This window comes from Apis mellifera, linkage group LG9, assembly GCF_003254395.2.
Source record: "Apis mellifera strain DH4 linkage group LG9, Amel_HAv3.1, whole genome shotgun sequence".
In the NCBI taxonomy this organism is placed as follows: Eukaryota; Metazoa; Arthropoda; class Insecta; order Hymenoptera; family Apidae; genus Apis; species Apis mellifera.
In genome coordinates this window covers 7,721,452-7,738,941 of record NC_037646.1, presented here as the reverse complement: position 1 = coordinate 7,738,941, position 17,490 = coordinate 7,721,452, and the positions used below count along the sequence as shown (strand labels likewise).

Here is a 17,490-nt window from a genome sequence, read left to right as displayed (position 1 = left end):
GTTCAATGTGTGCATATTTTATATAATATTATAAATTAAAAAATCTTACATTATATTTTGTTATAAAACTCAAGCTTACAGAATATGAATGCAAATTTGAAATTTCTAAAAGAGAGAAATAAAGCAATGTATTATAAAACAAATTATTTTAACTCTATTTATGTACATGATTTTAATTATAAAAAATTTTTTAACAATAAAAAATTGAATTTTTCATAAAATGTTTTGAATAAATGAAAAAGAAAGAAAAATAAGAAAATGTAAATTTCAAAGCAAAAAATTAAAGATTAGGAGAAAAAAAAAAGTATCTTTGTACTAAAGATATTTTTCAATAATTATATATAATGAAAGAAATTTACTGAAAAATAAATAATTAATTAAAATTAATTTTAATGGGACCGCATATCATTATGTAAAGAAGAAATATTAATTCGGAATGGTATGGGAAAGTGCGAGGAAAAAACAAAAAAATAGAAGGAAAATCGGAAAACCCTTAGACACACGCATTGCACCGTTCATTATTTTTGCAGAGTACACCAAAGGGTTCTATACCGTCTCCCTTATCGCAACAAATTAATATAATCGCTAAATGTTACTTCTTTCCGTTTATTTCGATTAATAGGGACAGTTTGTAGATCCAAAAAAGGAATACTCGTTTTACGACATCAGACATTAAAATCCAATTGCCGAGTTTTTTTCCTTTATATTACCTTGTGACCTCTTCTCGTTTTTCTTTCTTTAGAAGCCGTTACCCTATTGTGATTCACATTTCAATCTTCTTGCACTTTCAGAAATACTTCTCATTTTATATAACACTATTTTTCCTTCTTTCTTTTTTTTCATATACATATATTCAATGCTTGTTCATTACATTTTCTTTGTAAGCCATGCTTCTATTGTAACTACTTTTTTTTATCATTTTTTATTTCGGTACATAGGAATTTCAGAATTAAAAAAAATTATCCTGTTTTTAAACCTTACAATCCTAAGAATATTTTTTTATCTTTTATTTTCGTGAATCATTTATAATATATGTTATAATATATTATATAATATATATCATAATATTATAATATAATAAAATATATACATATTATAATATTATATTATATCATATAATATTATAATATTATTATAAATTAATAGGTTTCTTCAGCGTTCTTTTTTTCAACATTGGCATAACATTTCATTTTGCTGTTCATTTTATCTATTCTGCATTTTCTTGTAAATATTTCTTTTTCGTCATTTCTTTAAACTCTATATGTTTTGTTTTCTATCTTTTTTAAATTTCTTTTTTTTTATAATCATTTCCATTCTTTTTTATAACTGTTCTTTTTTTCATTCTTGCGTGGATTTCGCAAGTATCCGACAAATTCGCTTAAATTTCTTTTGTTCCCGCGTGGTGGTAAACTTTCATATTTATTCTTCTTTCTTTGGTTCTTTCTTGCCAAATGGTATCGCAGCTTTCACCCTAAAACAATTAAAATATATTTAAATACAAGTTTTTTTTTACAAAATCTAAAATCACTTTTGCAAAATATTTTTTTTTAATGACAAATACATGTAAAATACATCTAATTTATCTATATATGTATAAACTACATAAATATGTTTAAAAGGATTAAATTTCCATTTCATTAAAAGAATTGATTTAAGATATTATTTTAATATATTTTACATCGTGATGTAAAATCACAATATTTATTATCAAAATATTTATTATCAATGCAATAATTATATTAATACTAGTTATATTATAGTTATATAGTTATAGTTATATATCAATGCAATAATTATATTAATACTAGTTATTTATATAAATACTAGTTATATAAAAAAATCTAAATATCAATCAATTATTTATCAAGAAACTATATTTATATATTTTATGCAATAAATTACCGATTACAAAGAGAATATATGCCATTTTTCAAATAGGAAAATTTACAATATATATAATAAAATATCATATCATATCTTATTTTATTTAATAAAATATATTTTAATAATTTTTGTATTAAGATTAAATATTAAAAATTTATTTGATAATGAATGACAATTCAACGTTTTATAGACACAAAATTTTTTTTATTATTTTTATTATAAAATATTGATATTTATATTTATATATATTATATATTATATTGATATTGATATTTATTTGATGAAGTGTACTTACTTAGCAGTGAGCTCATTGATCTTGCTTTGTACCAGTGCTAAGTTTTGATCTATTTGTGATTTATTTGTCTCATAAACCTTCGGTAATGTAAATAAGGCGATTACTCCTGCAAAAAGTAATGATTAAATCGAATATAACCATATCATTTGTTCAAAACTCATTTTTCTTTAAATAATTATATAATGGCATAAGTATGCTATTTAATTACAAATTATTTTTTGTTATGTTGAATATTTCATTGAGTTATCGTTCTTATAAATATTTCTAAATGAATATATATACGATTTTTTTTTTGTTTGTACAAACAAAAAAAAAAACTAAGAATATTTCGCAAAGTTATTTTATCTATAAATATTCATCAGAAAATTATATACTTAACTTCTTATGTATAAAATATTGAAAATTATTTAAAAAATATAAAAATAATAATAATGATAAAATTTACCAATTATAATTAGAGTCATGCCATTAAACCAAGAACCCACATAGGTGAGGCACCAAAGAAGAACACCAAATTTCAAAGAATCGACAAAATCTTCGACAAGAAAGAGCCTACGAAGTTCACAAACTGCTGCATTTAAGTGGGCGACAGCCACATCCGCTACTTCATGCACCTTCTCCGCAGGCAATGTTAAGTCCATTTCCAAAATATTTCTAAAATTATAAATAGTATATTAATATTTTATTTCATTTCTAATTTTTTTTTAGAATTTTTTTTCTCTAAAATAAAATGTGAAACATTTAAATACATTATTTATCCTTTTATAAAAAAAATAAAATTTTATATATTTTAAATTTGCATAAAATAAAAAATTTATTTTTTATTAACTTTTATCTTTTCAAAAATATGATACTTGCTGGAAAGGATGCCCATCGGAAGTCTTCTGAATAGCTTGAAGGACGGTATTGTGAATCCTAAAAGCAATGGTACCAGTGAGGATAAGAAGAGACAAATAAGCAAGAACGCTTATCAGACTGAAGTAGGCCAACGAGAGGAGCACGCCAAGTATGCAGCCGAACACGGGGCCTGATTTCTTTGGATCACGCCAATAAATTAAAGCTGCCACTAAAATAGAAAAATACATCACTATTAGAAACTTCAAACTAACAATTACCATACTTTTATTATGTAATCTATACATTTTTAAAACTCCTATTAATTTACAAATAGTATAAGTAGTCATGTATAAAGCAGTAACAATGAAACAATATCTTGTTTCAATATTCAGAATAATTTCCTTAGATAATTTCTTGTATAAAATATTATATACATATACAGGGTGATATTTGATAAAATTATCTTAGAAATATAAACTCCATATTCAAAATTATTATTATAATTTATTTCCAACTAAAATCAACAAAATCTAATTAAAATGTTGAGACAAGTTCAATGATATATCATTCAAGATATTGATCAAAATGATAAAAATCCTAATAATTTTATAATAGTTATAAAAATTCCGAAAATTTCAAATATTATTTAATATAAAATAAATCGTATCTTTCAATCCTGATATTTTTCTATAGACACGTGCTCTTGAACCATATGTTAATGAAAATAATCGGATATCAATCTCTTTCAAAGAAGAGAGATAAACTCACCGCTATTTCTATCGGGTAACTCCTCGACAGGTGTTCTTGAATTATTTCTTCGCACCATTTTCAACTAACGAGAGAAGAAGCTACGTTATAAAAGAAATTGAAAGCATGGAAAGCTAAGCAAGAACTGCCACCTCTTTCCACGGTTTCGTTTGCGCATGGAACTTTTTACATATCTTAGTAATATTAAAGAGATACGTGATACGAGAATGAGTAAAGTGGGAGAGGGAAATAACAAATCAACAAATTGGAATAAAAGAAAGAAAAAACAATTGGAAAAATAAAATAAGCATTACAATGAAAAAAAAATATTTTTTACTATTTATATATAAATATAATATGATTTAATGATTTTTTAAATAACTAATTAATTTAATTTATGTAATATTCGATATTTAGTATTATTGTATTGTTTTTTTCTCAAGTCTTGAATATATTTTATATTTTTCATAATTATATTATTAACGATAAAATTTTTATTATATATTTTATATATCTACAGTTTATAATTAAAAGTTAAGAAATATATTATAAATTTATAATTTTAATATATATATATATCTAAAATTATTAAGAATTAATGTATATGAATGAAAAAATTCAAAGATTTAGATAATAAAACTAATTATACTCTAATTAAATATTTGAGAAATAATGATTGATGCGACTAATTGTAGATAGCCTTGAATGTAATCTAATAATAGAAATTCTCAAATTTTGCTGTCGGCTTTGTCTCTAATCCAAAAAGGATGTTCTATTAAATTATTTTCAAGGCCTATTCAACATCGTACAATTCTGCCAAACGAATTTATATCATTTGTTCCAATTTTTAATTCTATTTCATTGAAAGTTGAATAATTTTGTCATTTCAATTTATAAGAAAAATTAAAATTATATAAAAAAAAAAGAAAGATTTAACCAACGTCTCATTATATGAAATACTTATTCATTTAAAATATTAATATATATATGTATAAAATATCAATTTCTTGATGTATCAATTTTTAAATGTAAATTATTTCAAATATTTTTTAAAATTATTTTAACTATTTATTAAAATTATTTAGCACTATAAAACTTTCAATATTATCAATTTTACTATTTTACAACTTAATATTTTATAAGATTAACTCGTTATCATTAATGTACAAATAATCACCATATTTTATCACTTCTCTTTTGAAAGCAATGCCCTCAAGGTGAGGGTAAAGAATCGATGACTAATATATCAAGTAGAAGGCTGTATATGGAAAACTATATGGTATGCCATGGAAGTATATGTACAAGTTCAGTTTGCCGTATGAATTTTAAAACTTCAATATATATTCTAAACGTTTATTATATTATACTTAAATTATTACTTTTGTCAACTGACGACATTTTTTATTGAATAATATTAAAGAATAAATGCATTAAAATATTTATTAAATATAAAAATATTATATATTATATTTATTATATTTAAAATAAAATATTATTTAAAACTGTAAAACTTAATATCTTTTTAACGATTAAAAATGTACAAAAAATGAATTTTTAGGCTGAATTTTAATAAAATAATTACCAATTATTTTTTGGTAAAAATTTTACAAGATTTTTAGTTAAAGCCTCATTGTCGATTAATTTATATTTCTTTTATTTTTTTTTAAATATTTTATTTCAACTTAAATATTTTTTCAATAACTTATTTAAAATATCATACTATAATTTCAAAAAATCTATCTGAATATAACATTTATCAAACAATCACTATATGATACTTTCTAAAAATCAAATAATATACAAGATATTAAAGTTAATTTAATTCATTTAATTGTTTACATCTGTGGATCAAATTATTAAAGAAGTTCAATCAGAATCGAGACTTGGAGCAGATCCAAATATGAAGAAGAGTTTACTAGAGCATAAAAGATAGAGATATATCGTTCATGAGCATCACGTGTCGAACGAGGAGGATAAAGGGAAACGGTCGGGCGCGGTTTGGTGGTAGAAAATCAATAAGTTGTCTCCGGTAGTGCGACGCCCGGCGTCGCAGTGTCGGCCATTGCCTCTATCCCTTTTACTATTCTCAGAAATACACCTGCCAATTGGTATTCTATCCTTGGCGAATTCACCCTTTATTGATCCTTCATTATTTCTTTTCCTCCATAAATTATATACTAAAGATCCTATTTAAAAATTATAATTTTCTCTTTATTATCATGTTGCATATTAAGCTTCTTTAATTATTTAGAATATGCTAATTATTCTAAAAAGTTATTATTTTTTTGCACTCTATTTTAATAATATAAAATAGAAATAAATTTTCAGAATAGTATGTAATGACATTTGTGACATTTATCTTAAAATTAAAATGTCCAATTTGTAATTTTTTTAAATATATATATTATTATAACGAATATTTAAATAAAATTAATTTTGTAATAAACATTTTTTAGCATACATATATTTTTGTTAATTATAAAAACAAAAGATATGAAATCTGTTTAAATAGGTTTAATAGTTTCAATAATGAGATTTTAATCTCAATTTTCTATGGATTGTTGATAATTCCATAAAATCTAATATTTAAGTAAAATTTATGTCAATATTAACAAAAACATCTTTTTGAATAACAATAGAATGATTTTTTTTCGATAGAAAAAATTATTAAAAAAAATATTCTTATTTTCAGTTTTAGATAAAATTATCACATTGTGACAATAGTCACAACAATGACAATAGAGACAATGACAAATGAGAAATAAAAGAAAAAATTCTTGAATCAGAAATGATTTTCACAACAAAATTTAACAAAGAATTCGATTTTTTTAGCAAGTTGGATCACATCCAAGCTCTAAAAGTAACAACTGTTTCAAAGAAAACAGTGCAATGCTCCAATCTTTGCAGGTACTCTGGATAAGAGTAAAAAATCTCTAAGAAATTTTTCTGATTACTCATAATAATCTTTAGAAAATCAAACTTATCAATCAAAAATACAATTTCTACAATTAACGGCAATTTAATTTTTAAATAATCATTACTAACATCTTCGGATTGTTATTATCTAATTCTATTATAACCTCTTCTCAGAATCTTAATTTATAATAACAATAATTAATTAAATTTTTTTCAAAAAACTTTTAATCAATTTTTAACCAAATAAAAGAAATCTCTTCCGTTATCATTATTTATTTAAAAAAAAAAAGAAGAATCTTTAATAATATCTTGAAGATTATTATAGATTTATTTAATAATCTATAAAGATTATTATAGATTTATTACAGATATTATATATTATATATTATAGATATATTTAAGATTAGATCTTAAGAATATCTCTATAACATAATCTTCGAGATTTTAGCTTAGTTTTAGACACTAGAAAAAAATCATTAACATTTCCAAAAAATTCCCTCTCTAAATCTCTGACGTAACTGCGTCTGCGCAGCAAAGTTAAACTGGCAGTCTGTCAATGTTCACAACCAGCATATACCTGCCATCGAATTGATTCAGATTCGTTTCAGCATCTACTCACGTTCCTCCCTCGTGATGGCCATGTTTCTATCCGCTGGTTATACACTTATCCCTTCCTTAGATCTCGTGCAACACAAGAGAGAAGAGAGAAGAACACTGGCGGCGAACACTACAAACTCGTATTCTACCGATTATGAGAAATTAAATCAAGAAATTCTGGTAGAAACACGGTACACACTCTCTGGTAGACATAGATACTGTGGACTCGCCGAAGAAAAAGCGAGAGTTCCCTTCGAGATTTCTGGCAGAGCACCAACAGCCTCGAACCCGGCTGGATACTATATTTAACTTCGGCTATGGTCGCCAACCGTCTCCGGCTTTTTTGGATTCTGACCGCGGCACGAATTCATTCGATTGAAATTTTAATGAAAAGGGGGAAAAGAGAGGGGAAAATCACTCTGGAAAATTTTAACAATGTTTCTTCGAACGATTGGAAGATATATAAACAGAGTGAACGAGAGGATATCTAAGAGGAAAAATTATTCGTTTAGCTGAAACTTAAATTGATATTTGGATGGACATTGTCTTGATTCGATGATTGAAACATTCATTCAGTTGTTCTGAATAAGTTGGAAACGAGTACTCTAGTTAAATATATTTTTAGATTTGTTTTTAGAATACATCGCACAATATATCATGATTTTTGACGAGGAATAGCGATTCAATAGAATTGTCTTACAAGTGTTTCAATTCAAAATTATTCTAATGTTATTGTTAATCTCTTAAAAAATTAATAGAATATTCATTAAATATTTAAATTCTAATTCAAATCTATCTGGAGACACAATGAATTAAAATTTCTGAATGATGAGATTGGCAAAGTTTACTCTAAACATTTCTGGCACAAATTATCAATACAAAAATTGTTCTCTTATTTGTCTTATCCAATAAAGTTGCAACTTAAGAGGAAGGATTAAGCATACTCGCACTCACAGTTATCCACAGTTATCAAGAAAGTTAATCAATCATAATATAGAATTTAATACTCAACAAACAAATCCATTTTTCACATGCAACGTTTTGTTTAAGTGTTGGGATCACTGTATAAACAAGATTGAATTATCGTAACGAAAGACAGATCATCGAACCTTGAAAGATCAATATAATTTTAATATCATCTCAAATACAAGTTTTCAACAATTGACACATTTTCTCGATACTCTCTGCGTACTTGACCCATACACATATACATATGTACGAACTGCTCTCGTTTCATAGTCTTCAAAGGGAAAATCAATATTACACTCGAGGGAACAAAAAAGCCAGATTTTAAGTAGCATCTACAAACTCAACTGATGGAGTCGATTTTTCTGAAATTACAATGAAATCTATGTCAAATAGAATTGAAAGCATTTGAAAGTTTTAGGTCATGTTCCATTTTATACTATTAAATGTAAACGAATTTTATAATTTTGGATAACATTGAAAATGATCTATTATAGATTATTTCTTGAAATATGCGCTTAATAATTTATAAAATTGAGATGAGATGATTATTTGTTATGCAAGATATCTTATGCACGTTACATTATAATTGATTATGCAAGTTTCTTAAATGCATTGTGCATATTTTTTTTTCTTGCAAGAAAACTGCTTCGATTTGAAAACTAAAAACACTTTCAATTTTGAAGAAATTAAAAACGGAAGAAGTCAGTCGATGACCTCAACTTTCAAATCATAATATATTATAATATTATATTTAGAGCTTTATTTGCACTAAGATATGTACATTGAATCACAAAGAAGCAATAATTGACAATATCTTTAGAAGGAAATTCGATGAAAGTAGTCTATTGTATCATCAAAGTGGTATCTTTGTAGTTGCTTTTGCGCTTTGAAAACATCATTACTGAATTCTACGACGAGAGTTATGTTTCAGAAATTTATGGACAATAATATTGCATACAATTACTTTTTTCACGAGATATTAATTTTCGAAAATTTTACTACAATTACATTTTCATTGTTTGATTTAAAAGAATTACTTCTTTAAAAATTAAATTGTCTTCGAGATTTAGTGCTAAATTATGAGTCAATAACCAAAGAAAAATGTTTAATAACAGATGTTTAATAGTTGATATAATAATCTTGTCGAATAGGACTGTAGCTGGTACAAAGATCAAACAAAACTCATGATAGTTTATATAGTAGATGATAGTCTGCAAGTTACTTATATTTATACTATCCATTGTTCGGTATATCATTAATTTTCGCAGATCTCTGTTTAACTAAATTTAAATAAATTTAATAAGAAATCAAAAACTTAACTTGTCTCAACATAATTTTATATTCTTCGACAAAACTTCTCTCAATTTTTCCAATTTATTCGTATTAGATAACATAATTGACATTAAAATCTTAATTTTTTTTTCCATTAAAGACATTTTTTATATTTACTATATTTATTTATAGGAATTTCTATAAGCTCTAACTAGGTCATCCTGTATACAATAAATATCTCAGCCAGAGTTTTTTTTGCTTTATATCTATTATATATTTATTATGCATAAATTAAGTATACACTCATTCTTCGATTCATATAGTCAAAATGTATAATTTGTCTGATTATAATTTTTTATTAAATTTATATGATATATCAATAAAATATAAAGTCGTATTTAAAGATAAATTATTTTATTTTTATCTTTTGCGAAGTAAAATAGATATTTTTATGATTAATTATGATTAATTTTTTTTTTAAATAAATGCTTTCTCGCACATCTGTATTTATATATAAATAATAATTCGAATATAACGAGGAATGAGTGCAAATATAGATGTTATATAACAAAAAAAATTTAATAAAATAAAAAATACATATACATATAAAATATAAAATTGTTGAACACATAGAAACAAATTGATAGACATCAACATCGAATTTGATATCTTACCTTTTGGATTGAGTCTATCAGGATTAAACCATGCGTCTGTAAAGAACAGAATCGAAGTATGTTAGTATAATTGGTTAATATAATTCTATATAAACTACTCTACGATGATCTGTGAGAAATTAATGAATTAAAAACAGAAAAAAAAATTTTTAATGCTGTGTAATAAAAAATTACGATGCTATAAAATTAATCTTATTAACATTAGTATTCATTAAAGAGATAATAATAGATATAAATTTGAAATGACTTTCAATTAATATCGTTGAATGAAAAATGAAAACAAAATAATAAAATTAATTTAATATTTTATAGTAACATCGTACTCTGAATATAAATTTTTGAAATATTATGTATAATTTATATTTAACAATCCTTCATTTAAAAAAAATACAAAATAAAATTCAGAATTCAAATCAGAGCTTAAAAACTGTTATAATATCGAAGCGGTTATGAAGAATTTTTATTTTGAATAACTGTTATACGATTGTACCGAAATTTCAAACCATATTTGGTTTCGATCCCTATTTCGATTCGCATATCGATTGTTAAACAGTTATTTTTTTCGATTCCATATCGAACCATTCCATTTCCAAAACTTATGTACAATCAATTTTTACTCATAAGATCTACTTTTTTATTTTGCGGTACGTAAATAATATATACGTGAAAAAATATATTTTATACTAAAAACTCGATTCATAATTTTTATTATATAACACGATACAAATTAAAATGAAGAGTGTTTCATGATAAAATAATTTGATTACATAAATTGAAATTTATCAGTGATTTAATTAAAAATATTTTAAAAAGTTTTGATAAATATATGTATAATTTTATCAAATCGCTTGATTAATCTAAGAGATATATATATATGTAGATTATTATCCAATGTACAAATATAAAAAAACATAAAATCACAAGGCATTATTCAATTTAAAATTATTAGAGAAAAGTTATTATGTTCATTCACTGTCAATGTTTAATATTAAAAATTCATGATGAATCAAGCTCTCATTCATTTTAATTTTCTATGAATGCATTTATATTCTGTAATTTCTTTTTTTCTTTTTAATGATTTAATTATTTGTTTTATTTGCTTTTTTTAGTTACGTAACATCAATTATAATGTGATTAAATAAAATATCCTTTATGTCAATGAATTTTATTTTAATTATTAAAAAAGGAACATATATTCGATTTATACGAACGAAATTAACATTTTTTAATATATATAAATTGGATATTATTTATAAGATTTTTCAAGCAATTTTTTTTAGAAGAAAAAATGATGCTTTTAAATAGTAAATGATTGTTAGCACTTGATGTAATTAACGCACCGGAGTATATTGCGCAATCTTTGACCTCGAGTTCTATCTTGGTATCTATGAACTTCAATCGAATGATTTTTAAAATTTATATTCGTGATTTTCTTCGATAAATAATATTTTTTATCTCAATATCAATATACTTCAATCCAATGATTTTTAGAATTCATATTCGTAATTTTCTTCAATAAATAATATTTTCCTTGATATCTATATATTTCAATCCAATGATTTTCAAAATTCGTATTCGTGATTTTCTTCGATACATAATACTTTGAATTTATTTACAAACATTAAATATACAATTAATTATTTTTTATTTTTTATAAATCTATAATCCGAAAGCTAGAATTAAATATATAGTTGTTTGATTTAATTAAAATTTATGTAATAAAACATTTTTTTTCTTTTTAAAAATACAATTTTTTAACAATATGAGATCACATCTACTTAAATGAATTTTAAAAATAATTTTTTATTTTTTTAAGATTAATTCAATTATAATTTTCTTTTATCAATATTATTTTTTTTATAATTATTGTCAATCAAATATATAAATTAAATAATAAAAAAAATCGTATTAATTTATATAATGATATAAAGTTTTTTTACGATATAAAGTTATTTAAAAAATCCAATTAGTGATATTATTTTATGATAAGATAATTAAATTATTAAATAATAGACAATAAATAAACGTATCATTTTTTAAAATTATTATGATTTACTCTTTAATTATTTATTTTTATTTCTAAATATAAAAAGTCATTTTTCAATTTTTTTTAATACATCTATCGATATATAAAGTAAGCAATTGATAAAGTAATAACATCTTTTAAACAATGAGTATATATTTGTCCCCATTTTTTTTGGCATATTAGAAATATCTATTCGAATATTCTTTTTTTCTTTTTTTATTATCAAAAATTGCTATTTATAATATAGAATGTGCAATATATTTATAAAAACCGATAGTCGACGATCAATAATCCTCTTGCAAATCGCGTTTCTTCTGCGCATGTCAGATAGTCCATGCACCCGGATCTATATAATTATCTATTTTTTATCTTTTTTTTGTACTTTCTTTTTACTTACTTTTTTCTTGATAATGTATGTAATTTATATTTCAACGAAAACAATCAGACTTGTGCGATAATAGCAGCCATTTATATTCTAAAGTTAAGCAATTTTTCCCTTCTTTTATAATCTGTTAATTTGTCTTTTAGAAAATAAATTTTGAGATCAAGAGAAAATAAAATTTTTAAAAATATAATTAAAATAACTAGCTTTATAAAATATCCAGATTAAAATAAAATTAATGAGCTAAGAATAACAATTTGTAAGTAAAAAAACATATAAATAGAAAGTATATAGAAATAATATTATAATATATTTATGTATATATTTCTCCTCTTTTATAAGGAAGAAAGGAAGCTTTTTAAAGTATAATAGATCATATATTATATATGTAATATATAATATATGATATAATTTTTTTTAATTAGATTAATTTTGTCAAATTTTATTATATTTATTAATAAATTTTAATCCTAAACAAGATTAAAATGAATTTTAATCCTTTTCGATTTTTTTTCATAAAAACGTAAAAATATTAAAATTGAAATATTAAAAAATATAATTATTTATAATTATTATTATAATTATTTATAATAAAAAATAAAAAATATAAATTTATAATAAAAATAATATAAAAATATACTTATCGATATATACATATATATAATATTCATTACTTATAAATATTTTACTAATGAAAAACAAATTATAAATTAATTTATGTAAAAATCAATATAAATTTTATAAAACAAATAAAGAATTTTATTTGTTATAATAAATCAATTTTTTAAAATTAAGATTAACTGCAATATTTTTTTTGAAATATACATTTCTTTTATATTTTATTCTTAAACATTATGGCAAATTTTTTCTTTAAACTTAGCTACAATAATAGTATTAATTTACTTTTATTTTGTCATATTTTTTGGTACTTGTTCTAAAATAATAAAAGAAAACTGAGTTTTATTATTAATCTTTTAATTAAGAATATTCAATTTTTTATATTTAAATAATATTTAAATTATATTACTCAATAAATTTTACAATTTAAAGTATTATAATGTATTTTCTTTTAAAATATATTTATTTTATACAATAATTCATTTTTTATTTCTACTATATATAATATATAATATAAATAGTATTTATATAATATTAGATAATATAATATAATACAATATAATAGTCTGTCATTTGCTTGTAAAGCTACTGTTGCGACTAATACGCACTCTACTGATTATGAATTGCAATTTGTTTCCTACGTCAAACAAGTATATGACTTGTTTTATATTATTTTAAATATTTTACATCCTTCATCTTATGTCAAAAACAAATATGAAAAATGAACATACATGGATCAAGAATATTCCAGAAGCAAGAATTGCCATTGGCTACAACAAAGCATGATTCCTTGCAAACCGCGGTAGCATCTTCTTTCTCCTTCCCAGGAGACATAGGACATGCCGGCTCCATTCTCATTTTTTCCTAACCTTGCGTTTCAGTAGAACCAAGGACGACTTGCATTCGAACACTACCTCAACAATTCAAGCCGATAGTTGCAAATGACGCACTTTCCGATTCAAACTCTTTATTTTTCTTTTTCTTTCACCTTTTTATTATTTTTCACTGATTTTATTCTTTACGCACATTCGAATAAATTTTTTTGATTTGTTTTGTCTGTTTTTAATGCACAAAATGATTTAAAATAAATTCTGAGGAAAATAAAATATTCCGTTTAATTTCTATATTGCGACTTCCTAACGACACACTATGCTTCGAGGTGAGAACGAGACTAACTAGTATTATCGACCCATGGACAGTTCCAGATATCCCCACCATCCCAATGCGCCATTGCTACGCACTGAAAAGCGATAAGGCTTCGAATGAAGAACAAGTAGTTATTTTCGTTGATAAAAGATGGCGCGTTTTATAGTGAGAAAATCTAGTGAGTTCCAAAGTAAGGCGACAGATGACGCGAAATTTAAAATATAATTATCTAAAGATTTCAAATAAAAATAAATAATATATATCAAAATAATTATTAAAAAAAAAATTTGTTCAATAAATTGATCGCCTATATCTGTTTGAGAAAAATTAAAAAAAAAAAAATTTTATACAATTTACATTTCTTAAATTTATTAAAGTAGTTTTTTTCTTGATTAAAATAAGTTTTTTAAATTTTTTTTTTAATTGCATTTTAAATTTATAAAATGATTATTAATATATTATAATAAATAAAATTATTATTTCACTTTTATTTTAATATAATTAACAAGAAAAACGTCATATGTTATAATAATGTATGACGATGAAAATAATTCATGACTCAGATACATGGAATTTTTCGTTCTGAAATCATGTACAAAAATATCTTCGAGAAAAATGAAAAAATTATTTCATGCTTATAAAAAATAATTTTGAATTAATATGATTTTGTTGATATAAATTTAAACAATTTAACATTATATATATATTATTTATTATTAATAATTTATTTTATAAAATATATTTTTAATGCAAAATATTTTTTCCCATGGGTTGGCTCTACCCATTGGTTCTATCAAAAGAGGTCGTAAGGTATCTCTGCTATGGATCAATATAGGGAGAAGATACGAGTTACTTCGATCCAGTATAGAAACCATACACGAAATATACTCGTTTTTTTCTTATGGTACAACATATAATTTCACTTAATTCATATTTTACTTTTAATAAATATCGATATAGAAAATCCTGAAGAAACAATTATTCTATGAAAAACATAAAACATTTAATTTTTTCTAGCCATTGTTCAATATAATATTAACATATTTATTATATTTTTCAATAAAAATTAAATTTCGATATTAAAAAACTAAAGTATTTAAAGGATTATTTGAATTATTTAAATAAAAAACAATAAAAATTGATAACAAAAAAAAGCTAAAAATATTACATCATTTGACGCATGTCATATAATTACTCATACATAGTTGTTCAACTTTGCATACTTTTATACACCTACATATATTCAAAAATCGATAATTCGTTACTTGGATATTTTATTGGTCATTTTATTCAAATTAAATTTAATGGATAAAAATTAATTACTTTACAATTAATTATTACATATAAACATTATTACATATAAAAATTATAATCATAAAAAAAGTAACATTAATCTATTAAAATTCTTAAGAACAATGATGGTATAATAATGATGGTATAATAAGAAGAATCATAAACATTTAATCTACATAGAAATTCAAGCGCAAAATCTTCAATTACCGTTATTTGATGTACAGTTGTACGTAAGTAACGGTATAACGATAACATTATTTTCTTAAATACGTTTCAAAAAAATATATTCAAAATGAAATATTTAATATGAGATATTTTTTGTGGAATTTTTTATTACTATAAGTTAATGAAACAGAATAAAGATATATTGAAAAGGGATATAATATATCTAAAATAACTAATCACATCATTACTGTTCAAAAAAACAATGATGTTGTAACTAACCGGAAGCATAGTTCACTTCGTGCAAAGATGCTAAATTAATTTCACACTAATCGCTTTATGCTTTCGGAACTTTGTAGGTTATTAATTATTAATATTTATGAGCATTAATTATTTAATATATATGATATACAAAAAAAAGTGTATTAGATTTAATTATTTTTTTTAACTTACTAAATAATAATATTGATAATATGAAAATATAAAAATTATATTGCTATTTCTTTTATAAAATTCTAATAAAATAGAAAATTAAATTTACTTACCTATTCCCATACTACTAAATATCTCCTTCGGTGCAATTTCCACTTCTTCCACTGGTTCTCTTTTCACTTCCTGTTTTACTGATTTGAAACTTTTTACTGGAGATACCTCAACTTCTGATTCAAATTCAGATTCTCCAGTTTCTGTTGCACTGATTCGTTCCTTTTTCTCTATATCAGCAAGCACATTTTCACTTACACATTCTTCTTTTTTTTCCGGTTTCAAAATTGATTCTGGAACTGGAGATTTTTCGATAATATTCCATGAATTATCTATTTTTTTCTCTGTATTAAGAACGATTTCTGCTTCACGATCCGGAATCTTGGTTTCCTTAACCTCTTCTTTTTCTGCAATTTCTTGTTTCTCTTCTTCTTTTTTATTAATCGGTTGAATCGTCATAACCTCCGATTGGTCATCTATTTTACTTGATAAGAAATCGAGCTCTTTTGATCTAACCTCAAAATTATTTTCATCAGCCGGTTTTCCTTTCTCTGACTCTAACAGTAACATTGTCGCTTTTCTAGGATCTTCTAGTTCGTTTGATGATTGATTAGAGGAAAAATTAATCATATCCTGTTCCATATCGAAATTATTTTTCGAACTCTTTTCTATTTTTTCGTTATGAATTTCAAGATGACTTGATTGTCCATCCTGGACGTGTTCGAGATGCTCAAAATCGTCCATCGAATCGTGCTCCCTTCTGATTGGTTGCTCCTTTAACTCGGCCATCTTTGCTGCACGCGAGGAGTGTTATCCTGTCATAGAATTTGACTTTTCTTTAGGATACTTCCAATATTCTTTCTTTTCTTTGTAATTTTCTGATATTTTTTTCTAATATGATTTTTAAAATATTTAATAATTAAAGTAGTATTTATAAATAATTTGCAATTATAACGTTGATATTTCACTGCGTTTTTATTACCTTTTTAATATAATTTCACTTTTTTGAATTTTTTAATATTAAACAAATAGTTCTATTCCTTATAATTTTTTATTTGTTATTAAAACGATGCACATTCAAAGATTAATGATAAACAGTAGACATTGAAAATGAAAAACTGGTTTAACGTTCACTATTTCAGGTAGATTCGATTCTGAAGCATGTTCTCCGACGGAATATCTCACGGGG

At 23.3% G+C, this 17,490-nt stretch overlaps 1 protein-coding gene across 7 annotated transcripts; it reads right to left on the bottom strand.

Moving 5' to 3' along the window:
• Nucleotides 1–590: 590 nt before the first annotated feature.
• Nucleotides 591–17,490, bottom strand: LOC102656074 (reticulon-1-A). Of its 7 annotated transcripts, XM_026443073.1 has the most exons (7): nt 13,949–14,409; nt 10,192–10,227; nt 3,785–3,848; nt 3,038–3,245; nt 2,625–2,833; nt 2,180–2,285; nt 591–1,471 (listed from the first exon to the last, which is right to left on the bottom strand). In XM_026443073.1, exons 1-7 carry the CDS (start codon nt 13,982–13,984, stop codon nt 1,420–1,422), a joined length of 711 nt encoding a protein of 236 aa, XP_026298858.1. In that variant the 5' UTR covers nt 13,985–14,409; the 3' UTR covers nt 591–1,419. The 7 variants fall into 7 exon arrangements, with proteins under 7 accessions (XP_026298858.1, XP_006561768.2, XP_006561770.1 ...); XM_006561705.3 differs by lacking the exons at nt 3,785–3,848; nt 13,949–14,409 and adding an exon at nt 16,364–17,490; XM_006561707.3 differs by lacking the exon at nt 3,785–3,848 and having other exon boundaries at nt 13,949–14,406.

Excerpts from the sequence above, each read along its gene's own strand:
- LOC102656074 (XM_006561705.3), bottom strand. The coding sequence starts at position 17,090 with ATGGCCGAGTTAAAGGAGCAACCAATCAGAAGGGAGCACGATTCGATG. Across the intron at positions 10,228-16,363 it reads ATTTAGTAGTATGGGAATAG|ACGCATGGTTTAATCCTGAT; the intron begins GTAAGTAAATTT and ends TGTTCTTTACAG. Across the intron at positions 1,472-2,179 it reads ATCAATGAGCTCACTGCTAA|GGTGAAAGCTGCGATACCAT; the intron begins GTAAGTACACTT and ends TAATTGTTTTAG.